General features: G+C 32.4%; 1 protein-coding gene across 1 annotated transcript; it reads right to left on the bottom strand.

Moving 5' to 3' along the window:
- Positions 1–2,078: 2,078 nt before the first annotated feature.
- On the bottom strand, positions 2,079–9,096 carry LOC132631301 (tryptamine 5-hydroxylase-like). Its single transcript, XM_060346890.1, has 3 exons — positions 8,320–9,096; positions 7,378–7,764; positions 2,079–2,915 (listed from the first exon to the last, which is right to left on the bottom strand). Exons 1-3 carry the CDS (start codon positions 8,836–8,838, stop codon positions 2,262–2,264), a joined length of 1,560 nt encoding a protein of 519 aa, XP_060202873.1. The 5' UTR covers positions 8,839–9,096; the 3' UTR covers positions 2,079–2,261.
- Between the last annotated feature and the right edge of the window lie 7,113 nt (positions 9,097–16,209).

The raw sequence follows: 16,209 nt of genomic DNA, 5'->3' as shown, positions 1-16,209 counted from the left end.
TGACCACGACAACCAACTAATCAAATGAGAAATCAATTCGGGAAAGGTTACTCAAAATACCCAAAACACCCCTAACGAGTCACGAGGGTAAAACGGGAAATTAAGGGTAAAATTACCTTACCCATAGTCCCAACAATCATAATCCTTAAATTTATGGGTTTCTAATCACATTAGACCCTTTAATTTCATCAATTATTCAAAACTCCCATATTTGGGTGAAACCCTAAGTCTCATAATTAGATGCTTGGACTATCAAGCAATTCAATCCTAAAGTGTGTTAATCTACACTTCTAGATGATATAAACAGTAAGTTAATCAATAATAATCAATTTATACTAAGGGTTTCATGACTAGGAGCCTAGGTCTCATCACCCACCACTCTAGGACCTTAAACCACCATGAAACTCAAAGAAGAAAGGTAAAACAACAAGATAATGGGTTGGAGCTTACCCTCAAAGATGATACCACCAAATTTCTTCAATATTCGCCTTCCCAAGATCTTAGAATTAGGTTCTAGAAGTGTTGGACTAATGGTTGAATTTAGGAATATAAAATGAGTTTCTGGTCCAGTCGATCCTCTACAGCAGTCACCATGGCGATCCCGCCGTAGCGGTCAAGCCTTCCGCTATAGCGAAAATCATTAAAAGGCCATCCCTCGCCGTGGCCGCCAGGACTGCGCCATAGCAGTCCCGCTATGGCGGTTAGACCATCCGCCATAGCGGAGTCAAAGAAGTCCATACCACCGCTATAGCAGTCAAAACGCCGCCATAGCGGTCCCGCTACAGTGGCACCAAGTTCCAGTGGCGGTCACACTAGAACAAGCAAAAATCTAGTTTTTCGCAAGTGTTTCCCGAAATCCCGACATCAATCCGAGGCCCCCCGTACACAAACTAGATATGCGCGCACATATAAAAACGCGCTACCCTCCGGACCTCACGGAATTGACGGAAATCCAAAAAAAAAATCCGTTTATCCAAAAGTCAACTTTAGGTCTAACGCTTTCAATTAAAGATTCTAAATCCTTCATTTTTCAATAGAAACGCTTTTTAATCTCAAGAATTGGTCAACAGGGGAAAAATGGTCAAAAGGCACATAACGACCTAAGTTGTCGTTACACCTAGTTTATTCTTTGTTGACAAAGCAATGAGGATTGATCTTTTCCAATCCTAGTAACCTCTACCATCAAAGAGATTATTCACCAGAGCCATTCTGAGAGAATCAGAGGAATGAAGACGATAAGGATGGTTAGAATCAATGATTGAAACATTTCTAGCTCTTTCTGTAGTGTTTGCAGGTGCGTCAGTGACATTAGTTACTTCGGCCATTGTTACAGATGAAGAAAATAATTAATTGAAAAGTAGAATAGAGAAGGATAGTGATTACTGCTCTGATACCATGTAGAAATATTTAAGAGCAGTTTTGAAAAAATTTCTCTGTGTATATTTTTGTACAAGGACTGTGTAATTTATACAAGTCCATGAATAATGAATTAAAAAATAAATTATGAATCCTATACAATTTATATACTCCCTATTTGTTGTAGCTATAACAAATTAACTGAAGCATATTCCTATTCTGTGATAGCTGTCTAGTTATTATATCTGGATTAGCCAATTCATTTCTTATGCTTGTGTTGGGCTAATAAGTGGCCCAAATATCTTTCTTCATTTGATCCGGACGGACTGGCCCATTTTTCTTCTTTAGACCAAATAAGAGACTTCGATTTGTCCGAAGTCTTTTGTTGAGTTTCAATTGCTCTTTCCCTTTCTCTTTGCTCAATATGTTCATGCATATAATCACACATATCTACAAATATCTTTAAGGTTATGTAGTTAGTTGTGAGCTAGCTCTAATATTCCACCACGATAGCAAAGAGTTTTGCCTCGAATCCAATTGATTTCTCTTTTTCTTCGAATTCAAATGATTTCTCCTCTTCCTTTAAGAATTTTTTATTGTTTAGTTAAGACTTGATTGAGGGATCAATTAACTCCAAAACATAAAGTAATATGACTATTCACATATGTAGATGTCATGGTACTATAAAAAAGGAATGTCAACATTGGCACGTCCGTGAGCACTGGTGTTTAATTCTACTTTTGTACTTTGGATTTATTTGTATCAAAATTATTTGTAGGAACTCTTGCTAAAAGTGTTACAAAGTACAATCGACCTTGAAAAACAGTACATGTATGTCGAATCACAGGCTAGCCTTATTATTCATTAACATATTACCTAAGATTCTGAAAAGGAAAATAAATTAATCAGAGAGTAGCAAACTGCAGATCCTCCTCTTCTCCGGACGCATAAAGCCTGTTGATGGTTGGAACAAGTTTTAGAGCCACTTTTTTTCTAGTAGCCAGTCCAAAAATCTCAGACAAATCAACATCTTGATCTGCTACTCCAGGAGGCAATTTCCAATCAAAGTGATACAACAAACGAGCCAATGAAAGCTCAATAGTCGCTAATCCAAGAGCGTAACCTGGACAACCTCTTCTCCCTCCTCCAAATGGCAAGAACCTGAAATCTTGTCCCCTAAAATCGATATCATTCTCCATAAACCTCTCGGGATTGTAGTCCAACGGACTCTTCCATGACTCTGGATCCCTTCCAATGGCGTACGTGTTGATTAGAATCCTAGTTTTTGCTGGTATTTCGTAGTCATTAAGAATGCATTTCTCCATTGATTCTCGAGGTACTAGAAGAGGGACAAGGGGGTGCAATCGCATTGTCTCCTTTATTACTGCTTTTATGTAGTGAAGGCGTTGAAGATCAGATTCTTCTACCTTTCCTCTATTAGCTGTAATTTTCCTTACTTCATCTTGTGCCCTTTCCAAAACACTTGGATGCCTAGCTAATTCTGTCATTGTCCATTCTAGTGTAGCTGCTGACGTATCTGTTCCAGCAACAAACATGTCCTATAGAGACAAGTATAAATGTGTTAGTAGTAGAAAAGTCATGTGCTCCAAAATGCTCTATGAAATTCAAATATTTCTTTTTCTATATGTAGAGCACTAATTATTGATTAAAGCATGTAGGTAGGGAGGCTTATAAAGGTGGTACACATTGAATTTTTTGATAAATATAAGAATTTTAAATTCATAATTGCTAAATTACAATGAGTACAATCTAAGAATTTAATGGTGAACTCATAAAGTTTATAACGTTAATCTGTCGCTATGATACCAAATCCAACATGGTTGCCTCCAAAATTATGATGTCAAATTGTGAGAAGCATTTCGATAAACCAATGAGAAGTTGGACTTTAGCAACCTATAGATTGCGTTTAAGTTTCAACTGTTGAATGATTTTCAACTACACAGCAATTTCCTGCCTAAATATTAGTAGATTCTTTTTCCTATTTGGTAATGCTTCTGTTGCGGTTTATACGAGTGTTATTAAGAAATATAGACTTTTGAAACTTAAGACCTAAAACAAATCATAAATATTTATTTGGTTATAAGTCATCTCATTACCTATGAAATTACAAGTTTAAAGTTTAATTATTTTTAGATACAAAAAAATATTATTCGTTTTGGGAAGAAGGAAAAAGAAATTGTCACGATGATTCTTGCGCTCCTTCGACAAACCTTGAACAGCTCAAGTATATATATATTTTAGAATCCAATAGCCAAGTAAATCTTACCATCATTTAGTGTTTGGACCTGTTAACACATCATCTTCCTCGTCTTTTAGAATAGACGTAATACATAAACAGACCCTCAAACTTGATTTCCGCTGGCAAGTATATCCTTCAATTTTGGTGTGCACAAGTAGACACATCAATTTATATAAAGTTGAACACGTAAACACAAATGTTGACGTGACACATAAATTTTGGAGGTGTCTAGACGATCATTTTGTAAGTTGGAGTGTTTAACTGACAAAGAGGAGACAAATTGAGGTGTCTACATGTGCACATTCAAAGTTGGAAGTCATACTTGCCAGCTGAAGCCAAATTTAAAAGTTGGACTACGTATTATGCCTTTAGAATATATTACTAACTTTGTCAGAAGACTTAACTGTTAATTGACCCACATTTACCCAGTGCCATTAATTCCCATGATTCGTTCCTCCCGCTTTTCCTTCCTTTTAAACTGTCACCCTTACATTTTAGGAGTCAATGGTATCAAACAATAGAGATATTTAAACACTTGTTTAATATTATGAGACAGTATTTATTTATTTTGATTTTGGACTATTTCATGTGATTTCATTCCTCTAAACACTAACTTCAGATTTCAAGTGTATCCAATCTTATTCAAAACTACAAGTGTATCCAATCTTATTTGGTCAAGTCAACTATTGAAAAGTGAAAAACAACAAAAACACTGATATCAGTGAAGTATTTGTCGTTTCAACACAGGATAATTAGCTTACTACAAAATGATGACAGTCTTATTTAAATGGTTAGCAAGTATAGTTTGAGAGTTAAGTAGTGTTATGTCCACCCGGAAAAAAAAATGAATAACCATGTAAATAATTTTACACCATAGATAGCATAATTTAATCGAAAAAAGCTCAAATATGTCATCGACCTATCAGAAATGCCTCATTTATGTCATTTATCAATAGTTTGACTCATTTATGCCATCATCCGTTACCAAAATAACTCATCCATGACATTTTTCATTAACCTTGATTTTATAATACCTGATATGACACGTAGCCTCCAATTAGAGGTCTACATTTAATTAAACCAGTCCAATTTTAAATCCCAAATTAATAAAAAATCCGACCCATACACCTGCTCAACCCACAACCATAATCTAGTTGGAGGCCGTGTGTCATATCTGGTATTTGTAAAACCGGCGTTAATGAAAAATAGCATGAATGAGTCATTTTGGTAACGGCGATGGCATAAATAAGTCAAACTATGTATGAGTGATATAAATGAGCCATTTCCAATAGTTCGATGGCATAAATGAGCCAAACTATTGACGAGTGACGTAAATGAGCCAAACTATTGACGAGTGACATAAATGAGTCATTTCTGATAGTTCGATGACATATCTGAGCCTTTTCCGTAATTTAATACTCCCTCCACTCAATTTCGAGTTTCAAGAGTCAAATGAATTTCTTTTAAATATTTTAAATTGTTACTTATTGTAACTTATAGTAATTTTTACATAATTTCATATATATAAATTTTATTTCAAGAGACTTAAATATTATATGCTTGAATTCAAGGTAAAAAAAAATTCAGTCTCGAAATCCGAACTATGACTCATAAATTGAGACAAAGAGAATATGTCGTAAAAGGTGGCTTGCCTTATTTTTAAGGTAATTAGTTCCACTTGTTACAAATATTTATATACTATAATTTAATATGTTATAGATAGTTATTTTTAATTATCTTTTAAATAACTTAATCTAAATAAATAGGCACTTTTTTCTTCTAAAGTATATCCAAATTAAGTGAATAAAGTTAACCAGATATTTAAAATTTGTTTTCTCACCATTTTGACAGGAGGCAAATTATTCCTTATACTGCTTTTTGAAGTTTTGAAATATCTAAATTTTAATTTGAACATATATTTACTTTTGTTCGATATAGTTTGTAAAAGTAACTCTCTACTGTTTATTATGTGGTGCGTTTAATTTGGGCACATAAAAAATTTACTCACTCCTAGAATATAAGAAATATTTTAATAATTTACCCTTGAATAAGGTATCTATTTAATACGAGTTTTTCGTTATGTAAAACACTTGTCTAGGTAGATTTGAAAAGAAACAATATTTTCTTGATATCTGAAAGTACATCACTTATTTTGAACTAAAATAAAAAAATAAAAACACCGCTTAATATGAATAGGGGAGAGTAATAAAAAAACAGTGGAAAGATAAATGAATGAATTAATGTTTTTATCCTTCTTCTCTGTCACTCTTTGTCTTTGTATTGCTATTTTTTTGGACAGAAATAATAGAGTAGGGAATTGAATGCTTCTTCTTTCTCTATTTGACAAACACAAGAGATAGGAAAAGGGAAATTTTCTTTTTCTTTCCTTAACTTTTTTTAACTGCAAAACAAAAAGAGTAAGGAAATTCTTTCTAGCTGGACCTTTTCTTCCCTTATTTTCTTCCATAATGTCATTTTCAATCTCTGAAACCAAACTACGACTATAGAAATCCGTCTCTTTTTATTTGTTCTTATTGCGCATTATGTATGATTAAAATAAGCTTAAGCTATATACGCTGGTAGTATAATAATTTCAACACTATTATTGCAATTCAAGTATTAACTATTTGTATTTAGTCAGTTTATTTTGAAAAATACTTTTCAAAAAAGTATTTTTTGCAATAAAACAGATTATGTTTGGCCAATTAATTTAAAAAACACTTTTGAGCAGCAATTAGTGTTTGGCCAAGCTTTAAAAAGTGTTTCTAAGTGTGTTTTTCTCAAAAGTGCTTTTGAGTGAAAACTATTTTTTTAACTACTGAAAAATTGATTCTACTACTCAGTAAAAACACTTATTTTATTCCAAAAAACTTGTCTAAACACTTCACTTTTTTTAAAATAAGCACTTTTCAAAAAAAATTAGTTTGGCCAATCAGACTAATAATAACATTGAGCAAGCTAGATTGATTGAAAAGGCAAGCTCAACTTAAATTCTACCCCTAACCGCCTAGCTACCTACTCGTGTCAGTAGGTTGATTGGAGGTCGAGACTCTGGTCCGGCGGAAAAAAGAAGTCACCCATATTAAGTTATACTTGAATTACTCAAGAGAAAGATCTATCTATTAATCAGCCTAGACTGTCCTTTTCTGATAAAATATGTAAGTCAATTTTAGTTGCTAGTGTAAGAAACATATATACTATCGGTGCACATCCGTCATAGGAGTAATAGATATTATGATTATTATATTGTTTTGTAAGAACTTGAAAATTTCTTTAAATCATTTTTTTGAATGAACTTGAATATTAGACATAAAATGAAATTGTAGGATTTATTAAAGTTACTTGGAACAGATAGCAGTGCTTAGTTATTTGGTGAAGGCAGGATGTGGTCATGTGATGAGTTTCAACCCAATGTTAAAATTAACTAATCCGTACCAAATCATTACTGTAAAAGTTATACTCCATCCATCCGTTTTAATTTACTGACACTTTTCCAAAATCGAGATTAGTTTCATTTTTTACCATAATCTTTTCTTATGCTTTATAAATATTTGAATTTTCAAATATTGTGACTTATATTATTTTTTATATAATTTTTAAATGTATAAATTTTATTTTTAAAAACTTAAAGATTATATATTTAATTTCACGATTAAAATTAAAAGATTTAACTTTCGAAATCGGAACTCTGAAACATAAATTGCAGCAGATGAACTAATCAAATTGAACATAAATAAAGTCAAAGAGGAATACGTAAATACCAGAATAAGAGCTTTAAGGTTGTCGTCAGTAATAGGCACTTCAAGATCATCTCTTTTCTGGACTCTAAGCAATACGTCAACAAAGTCTTCCTTTCCTAAAACATCACCATTTTCATCTCTCTTTTTCACATGCTCTTTTATTACCTCATCACACACTTCCCTCAAATCCTTCAAATTATTCATTAATCTCTTCTTCATCCCACTCAATGAGTTAACCCATTCCCACTTTGGAAAAAAATCGCCTACACAAAACCCTGCTAATAAAGCTTGTGTCTCCGTTAATACGCTCACTAAACCCTTCTCTTTCTTCTCTTTCAAATTATGATCAATAAATCTCTTCCCAAATGCCACCCTGCACAAAATATCGTTCGCGACCACGAAGAAAACCTGTTGGTTTTGAACAATGAAATTAGGAAAATAACAGAGAGAAATACTTAGAGAAAAATAATGAAATACAGTCAAAGAGAAATTCTTTTATTTACTCCGCTTTTTTGAGCTCTGCATTTATAGGAAACTTGCAGAGTTGTATTAACCGAAAACAGTAAGAAGTTGATGAATCTAGCCTAGAATATCTCTACAACAGATCATATCTTAAACTGACTGATTACTAAAAATTAGGGATAGCTAGCTAATAAATATTTTTCCTGTCTCAATTTATGTGCCACAATTATAATTTCGAGATCAACTTCTAAACTTTGTTCATGAATTCAAACATACAGAAGCTTTAAGATTTTTAAAATAAAATTTATATATTTGAAAATTACGTCACGAGTACTATTAAATTACAATATTTAACAACATATGAAGAAATTCCGATTAAAAAAATTTCGATTAAAAAAAAATTTAGTTGACTTTCGAAATTTTAACTAGGATGTATTCAAAAAACTAAAGCAGTAAAATAAAGTCACTACAGTAAGTTCTAAAGAATAATTAAAAAAAAACCTGACTCATATCGAGTTCACACTCGGAGTGTTCCGAGATAACTCGTAACATGCGGTTAATTTCCTCATTCCTTATGAACTGGAACGAGTTAACTCGTTTCGAACTCAGCAACTCGGTTACGCAAATTTTTCTAGCTTGGCGCCAGTAAGGGCCATAAGGCGAAAAGGTGACATCAGAGCAGCCAAAGGAGAGGTATTGAGCTGCAATGATTTGTGGGCGGCTCATGAAAACATGGTCATGCGTTTTTAGAACAAGTTCAGCGAGTTGAGACGTCGAGATGATCACTGTAGGGACTTGACCGAGTTGAAGGTGTATGATTGGACCGAGTTTTTGAGCTAGTTGAGTGAAGGTGTGATGTGGCATGTCAGTTAAGAGATGGAGGTGACCGATTATAGGGAGCAGAGGCGGAGATGGTGGTAGAGTTGATAATGGTGGGCGACAACGACGTTGGATCATGGTGTAAAAGAGAAAGGTTGCAATGATGAAAGATACAAGTGCTAGTAGAATTTGTTGTTCCATTTTTTATTTTTTTTTTAATTGTGTTTTGAGAAGTGAGGAAGATTTTGGGTTGTAGTGTTAATAATGCATGTATCGGTTGATAAACATGGGGAGTGATGCAAGACTTTGGGGTTTTGCACATAACATTTGGGTAGTTAGGGAGAAGGCTGAAGGTGTACTTGGACCATTACTTTAATTTGTATTGCACCACCCCAAGCAGTTGCTTAGATCAAGACGGCATCAGCCATTGAAATTTTGACTTTGGTAGTCAGAGAAATGGAGAGAAAGGCTAAGTATTCATTTTTTCTTTTGCTTGTTATTAAAGTACTTTCACTAGTATTATTTTATTTTATTTTATTTTATTATATTCTTTCTAACTATTTAGAAGAGTGAGTTCAACTCACTTTTCGTCGTCCGTTTTTCATTTAATAAAAAAAAATTGTGAATCCCACACATATATATTAAAAACAATAATTAATATATAAAAAAAACCCTGTGGGCCCCATAATTCTATGGCATATATATATTCGTTCCAATTTTTTTTTTTTTTAAATTGTGGGCTTAAACAACAACTAATATTAAAAAAATAGTGTAAATTAATAATGTAAAAAAAAAAGTGCACCCCGTATTAAAAAATTAAACAATATTCATGTAATTTCCAAAGTATCTCATTAAGTCAATAATGATGGATTCATTGTCACGTGCGTATTCGTAGCAAACACTAATATAATAAAGTTTTAAATACGAAGCACAAACTACAATATTATATTAATCGTGTTTTGAACATATTATCCTATATTGCCAAAATCAAACAATATATATATAAAAAAAAAGTGAATCTCATATTAAAAAAAAAAATAATGTCAGAAAAAAAAAAGTGCACACTTTGTATTCGTAGCAAACACTAATATAATAAAGTTTTAGATACGGAGCACAAACTACAATATTATATTAATCGTGTTTTGAACATATTATCCCATATTGCCAAAATCAAACAATATATATATAAAAAAAAGTGAATCTCATATTAAAAAAAAAATAATGTCAGAAAAAAAAAATGCACACTTTGTATTCGTAGCAAACACTAATATAATAAAATTTTAGATACGGAGCACAAATTACAATGTTATATCAATTGTGTTTTGAACATAATATATATATATATATATATGCATAAAAATAGTGTAAACTAATAATGTCCAAAAGGGTGGGTCCCATACTAAACAACACCAAGCAATATAAAAAGTAAAAATAAAAAAAAATAAAAACTGTATAAAGGATGGGTTTAAACCCGTGCTTCGTCGTCCGTTGTCCCTTAAAAAAAAAGGGTGGGCCCCATACTAAATAACACCGAGCAATAAAAAAAAGGAAGAAAAAAAGGTGGAACTCGCCATCTCCAAACTTATGGGAAAAAAAGTGAACCCTATATTATCAAAATCAAGCAATATAAAAAAAAAAGTGAACCCCATATTAAAAAAAAATATAATGTTAAAAACAAAAAGTGCTGGCTTTGTATTCGTAGCAAACACTAATATAATAAAGTTTTAGATACAGAGCACAAACTACAATGTTATATTAATCGTGTTTTGAACATATATATGTATATATATTATATGCATAAAAATAGTACAAACTAATAATGTCCAAAAAGAAAAGTGCACTCCATAAAGGGTGGACCTCATACTAAACAACATCAAGCAATATAAAAAAAATAAAAAAAGTGGAACCCACCATGTCCAAACTCACTGTAAAAAAAAAAGTGGACCCCATATTAACAAAATCAAGCAATATAAAAAAAAGTGAACTCCATATTAAAAAAAAAATTATAAAAAAATGTGCAAACTTTGTATTCGTAGTAAACACTAATATACTAAAGTTTTAGATACGGAGTACAAACTACAATGTTATATTAATCGTGTTTTGAACATAGTGTGTGTGTGTGTGTATATATATATATATATATAGTGCAAATTAATAATATCCAAAAAAAAAAAAGTGCACTCCATATCAAAAAATCAAACAATATTCATGTAATTTTCAAAGTATCTCATTAAGTCAATGATGATGGATTCATTGCCACGTGCGTATCAATCCATTAGTGGGAGCAAATCAAATTGTTTTTCTTCGAAAAGTTAAGTAGTCAAACCATACATTTTTTTTATATTAGCCTGAGATCTAATCTAGATATTAAACTGTTGTATTTACTATTCCGCCATGTCATTTATTTGTTATGTTCACTAAAATAAATATACTTAAAATATTTATATTTTAAAATAAGATATAATTTAATTACTTTTTTATTTTTATTCTTACTCTAATAAATGTGAAAAGAGATTAATGTTGTAAAAAAAAATATATCAAATGGAGATCAAATAATGAATAAGGTGAATAAGTCAAATTATAATTCTAATCGATATTTCCTTAAAAAACCATGCAAAAGACAACATGACAAGTAAAATGAGCTAAACCGAGAATATTTACCAAAATTAAAAAATAGTATTTCTTCATTTAAATAGAAAATCAATTTCTACTTTGTTTCGTTTTAAACATGTAAAATTAATTTAATAATTTGAATTAGAATTATTCAAATCAAAATTTAATAAAAAATAATAAGTATTTTACACCTTTAAATTAATCGAATTAAAATTGAAAGTATCAACTGATGCTTAAATATTGCTATTATTTTATCTCAAAGAGAGGAAAATAGTTTCCTTTTAAACAAATCTTCTCTTTTAAAAAATATTAATAAATTTGCCGATTTTGTATTCGTAGCAAACATTAATATAATAAAATTTTAGATACGGAGCACAACTATAATGTTATATTAATTATGTTTTGAACATATTATATATATATATATATATATATATATATATATATATATATATATATATATATATATATATATATAATATCACTATTAAAAAATAATTACATACACATAGATGCATTATAATCTAAAGTGTTGGGCCCGTGCCCAGCACGGGCATAGGCCGTCTAGTACTATTAATAAGGAAGAGTTAAGATCTACCGGGAGTTTAACCAAACAAAAAAAAATCTACATTCAGAAGGGTTGTTTTGTAATTGCCACAAAATAAAATAATTCTATTGATTATAAATGAATTTATTTACTGTAACTTGGTTGAAAGAATTTGTCCTCTTTGACGATTATACCCCTTTGCTTATGTTAAAGAATAGAGGTGTTAATGGTTTAATTCGACCAGTTAATTGTTCTAAAAAATTATTACCATACAATTTTTTTAATTATATTAATTTATATAATCAAAATTAGATTTTTTTAAGCTGTCCCAATCATCTAGGTTTGTCTCCAATATCGTACTGTTCTGTTAATTGTTGATATTTTATATACGTACGTCAGGTAAGAGTGAACTATAGAAATTAGAACACGATAACATACACACTTGTGTAGAACTTGACAAAAAATTCTCTAGATATTTTATTGTTTAAAAGGTGATGAATCAAAGGAACACGAAAGACAGTCATGATGGAGATTCATCTCATTATTATATTGTACAGTAATGTAAAATAAATTACGTAAAGACGAGAAATCAAAAGCATCCTAGTAGAAGAAAATTAATCATGATGAAACTCAAGGACTAAGTATGTCAAGATCAAGTATCCAATAAGAAAAATATATATGAGAGGAAGGATATTCAATACATTGTGCCTTGCTATTTAAGATCAAATATACTTTGTAGTTTGCTACTCAAGATGATAGAACTAATATTGTTTGAATAGGAATAGTATAATTATAAGCCTTGGGAGTTAGGTCCTCAGATGTTAATTACCTGTTGACTTGTAGCCATTTCTATCACCCTAGCTCAACGCAAAATTATAACTCCTTGTTGTTTTAAAACTTATTGTACAAAATATATTTTATACATATAAATTTATAAGGTATAGTTCGGTTTTGTTTTGATTTATTTTTATAAAATTAAGAATCTATTCTACTTTACTGTATGGTTATGAATTTATATATAAATCAATGATCTTATTAAGAAAAATATAATAGTCAATACGACTCGATTCAATCGGTTTCATCAATTTTTAAAGAACTATTAACACTCCTGTCAAAGACTGATCATTTTACATAAGACCCACTTTCCCAATCACTTAATACATAAATTGAATTTTTATTTCACTCCTTGGTGAGATCTGTTGTCTTTTTAGAAGTGTGATATGGCACAAATATCATGTTTTGTGTCATTTTACATTCTACTCTTATGACTTTTATCACTTAATTCATGATGCAATCGTCGTATTTGAACTTATGTCGTTATATTTCATGTGTATAGGTACGATGATGACAAACGATGGAAAACTGTGCTTAAAGTGATTGATTTTGGAGCATATGACGATTAGACGAGGTGACGAGTCGAAGACCACAAGTGATGAACTAAAAGAAAAAAAATTGAACTGAAGGTCTCGCTTTTCATCCGCATTGCGGAAGGAAAGCGGGAGGCCTCAGGACATTGCACTTTTCATCCGCATCGTGGAAGGAAAGCGGGGTTCTGCGCAGCTTTCCCGGTTCGACTAGGATTAGGTTTACTTATTTTTTGTTTTTACCCTAGACTATATATAGACGTTTTATTAGCCGAAAATGGGGTGCTGGGATTACTAAAAGACTTGTAAGCCACCATTCTATTTTCTCTCTCTAGGTTAATTTTATTTTTCATCTTTTTTCAACCCTAGATTATTCATGAATTCTTTTGTCTATGATCGAATCATGAGTAGCTAAACTTCTTAATTCTAGGGTTGTGGCGAAAGACTTGAATACGGAGAAATAAATGCGTTCTTGTTACCTCTGATGACCATAGAGATATAGGCGTTATAGTAACATCTACAGGCTTGTGAGTAGTTCGAGAGAATATCATAAAGTATAATTAACCCGTCAACTAGTAACCTAGGAAATAAAATAGGTGGGATTGTCCGCAGATCAACTAGATTGTCGAAAGCCATGACCCTAGATCTTTCTCTCATCTGATAATTCTTACAATCTTTGTCAAGATATTCCCAGTCACAAAAACACCCATCACAAATTGTTTACTTTTCAGTTTTAGTTTAGCACAACAAACATCTTGATTTTCACTTTCTTGAATAGTTTCATTCGAATTTGAATTAGCTTAACAGTAGAATCTAAGTCTCTGTGGGATCGATATCTGGACTTAACAATCTATATTACTTGTACGACCACGTATACTTGCAACAAGTTTTTGGCGCCGTTGCCGGGGACATAGCAGTATTACTGTTTTTCCAATATGGATTTTTGAATTTCTATTCAAGTTTTTATTTACTTATTATTATTTTATTTTATTTTTAATTTAATATTTTGGTTAGCTTGCTTGACATGGCATCTTGGAGGAAAAATTGGTCGAATATTGGTTGTTCCTATTTTGATGATCCTTGTCTGATTTGTGGAGGACCCCACTTATGGCAACACTGTCAAAATATTTCCGGGAATGGGTTGTGTGCACCTTCCCAATCTTTTTAGTGGAATATTTGTAATATATGTGGTGGTCAAGACGGTCATTCGAATGGTCGTCCTAACTCTTACTCCCCACCCTCGAGCCCCTATTATGATTCTCCTGTTATTTGTGATGTTGACAGGAGTAACGAAGTGGAGGATGCGGAAATTCTTGCTCGGGTTAGCGATATGATGAAGCAAATAGGGGAGCAAATGATGGATCATGATGCATTAATGAGAGAGCAAAACGCAGAAATGTGGAAAGCCATAGAGAGGATTCGTGCCAAACTCACAGAGATGCAGGCCGAGACCGAAACTTGTAATGATCTACAAGTTACAGGCTTAGCCAATACTCAAGACGAACCTCAAACAGAAGAAGAGAGCGAGTTCCCACAAGTAGATAGCTTTGAAGAAGCAGAGATAGTGAGCCAATCTTGGCTAACAGAACAAGCTTAACAAATGAAATTTCATGGGTTTCTCCGTGATGGTCTTACAAACATGGCAACACAACTGATAGAAGGTAGAACTGAGCTCGGACAAGAAATAGACCAATTTGGCTCAGATATCCACGGCTTGCAGGCACAAATTGTTACACCTCGGAAAATATTCCGTTGATGCACAAGTGAATGGGCTAGTAAGGAGTACGAGTATACGGTATCTCCATAAGTAAGAAATGACATTCGATGACCCTAGTTAAGAATTCAAAGATGTTAGAGATAAGGGAAGAAAGTTGGCCAAGATAAGGCAAGGCATACGATAGGTATCGGAAAGGAAATACGAGTAACGAGTTAACGAGGCTTTAATGATGTCTTGGAGAAGAGCGATAATGTCCCTTAGACTAGTATTGAAGTGTTGAACAAGTGCTAAGAAGGTTTCATAAGGATTGGAGATCAAACGAGTCGACGAAACGAGCTTCGGAATCACTGGGGATTATACGGCCAAACATACTGGCTGTATAAATTATATGGTCCGTATGTTGGGACCGTATAATCAGCCCAGAATGGCATGACTTTCTGGACCAAACATATGGCCAAACATACGGCCCGTATAAAATGTACGGACCGTATGTTGGTCCGTATATTAGGTCGGGGACTGAAATGGTTCATTAAATAAGGATCCAAGTTTTATTTCATTTCACTTCCATATCACACCCCTTCTCTCTAAAAAATCTCTCTACATTTATTCCACAATAATTCAAGGATTATTAGTGATCAACAACATAAACTAAGTGAATCAAGTGCAAGAAAACCCATTAAAGATCATTCAAGTCAAGAAATCTCATTGGAGATGGACTAGGGTTTTTGCTCAAGTGGAGTATTACCAACCAAGGCTTGTTCCTAAAACATCCAAGGTAAGATTTATGGTATTCCTATGTTGTTTAAGGTATTTGAGATTTGAAATACTTGGATTGTAGAAGGGTATAGAAAAATGGGTCATGAATGTGGAATAGTTCCATTTTGAGTAATAGTTTGAATCGAGTCATGATTCTTGATGTGTTGTGATATAAACATGTTATAAATGACGTTGAGAACGTGGGATAGACAATGTATGTGAATGAACGTTGTCGTGTGTTATGACCATGGATATGGGTAATTGAAAGTGAATTGAGAAATGTGGATAATGTGGATGGATAATGACTATTGTTATAGTATTGTGAATGTATTATTGATGTTTGGGAGTTGATATATGCTATGGAGGAATGTCGTATATGTCACGACCCAACTAGGGGCCGCGACGGGTACCCGGGGCTAACCACCGAGCACCGCTCGTTCTACTACTCATTATGCTCATTTAATGCTCTTTTATCAATTTTATACTCAATTCATGGGAAAATCATCTTTCATTTGAGAACATAAAATACTTTTATATGCATAAGCCTCTCGGCCATCAAAATATAATATATATAT

This window comes from Lycium barbarum, chromosome 3 (genome assembly GCF_019175385.1).
Source record: "Lycium barbarum isolate Lr01 chromosome 3, ASM1917538v2, whole genome shotgun sequence".
Taxonomy (NCBI): domain Eukaryota; kingdom Viridiplantae; phylum Streptophyta; class Magnoliopsida; order Solanales; family Solanaceae; genus Lycium; species Lycium barbarum.
Note: the sequence above shows the minus strand (reverse complement) of the source record. Positions and strands in the feature narration are given on the sequence as shown.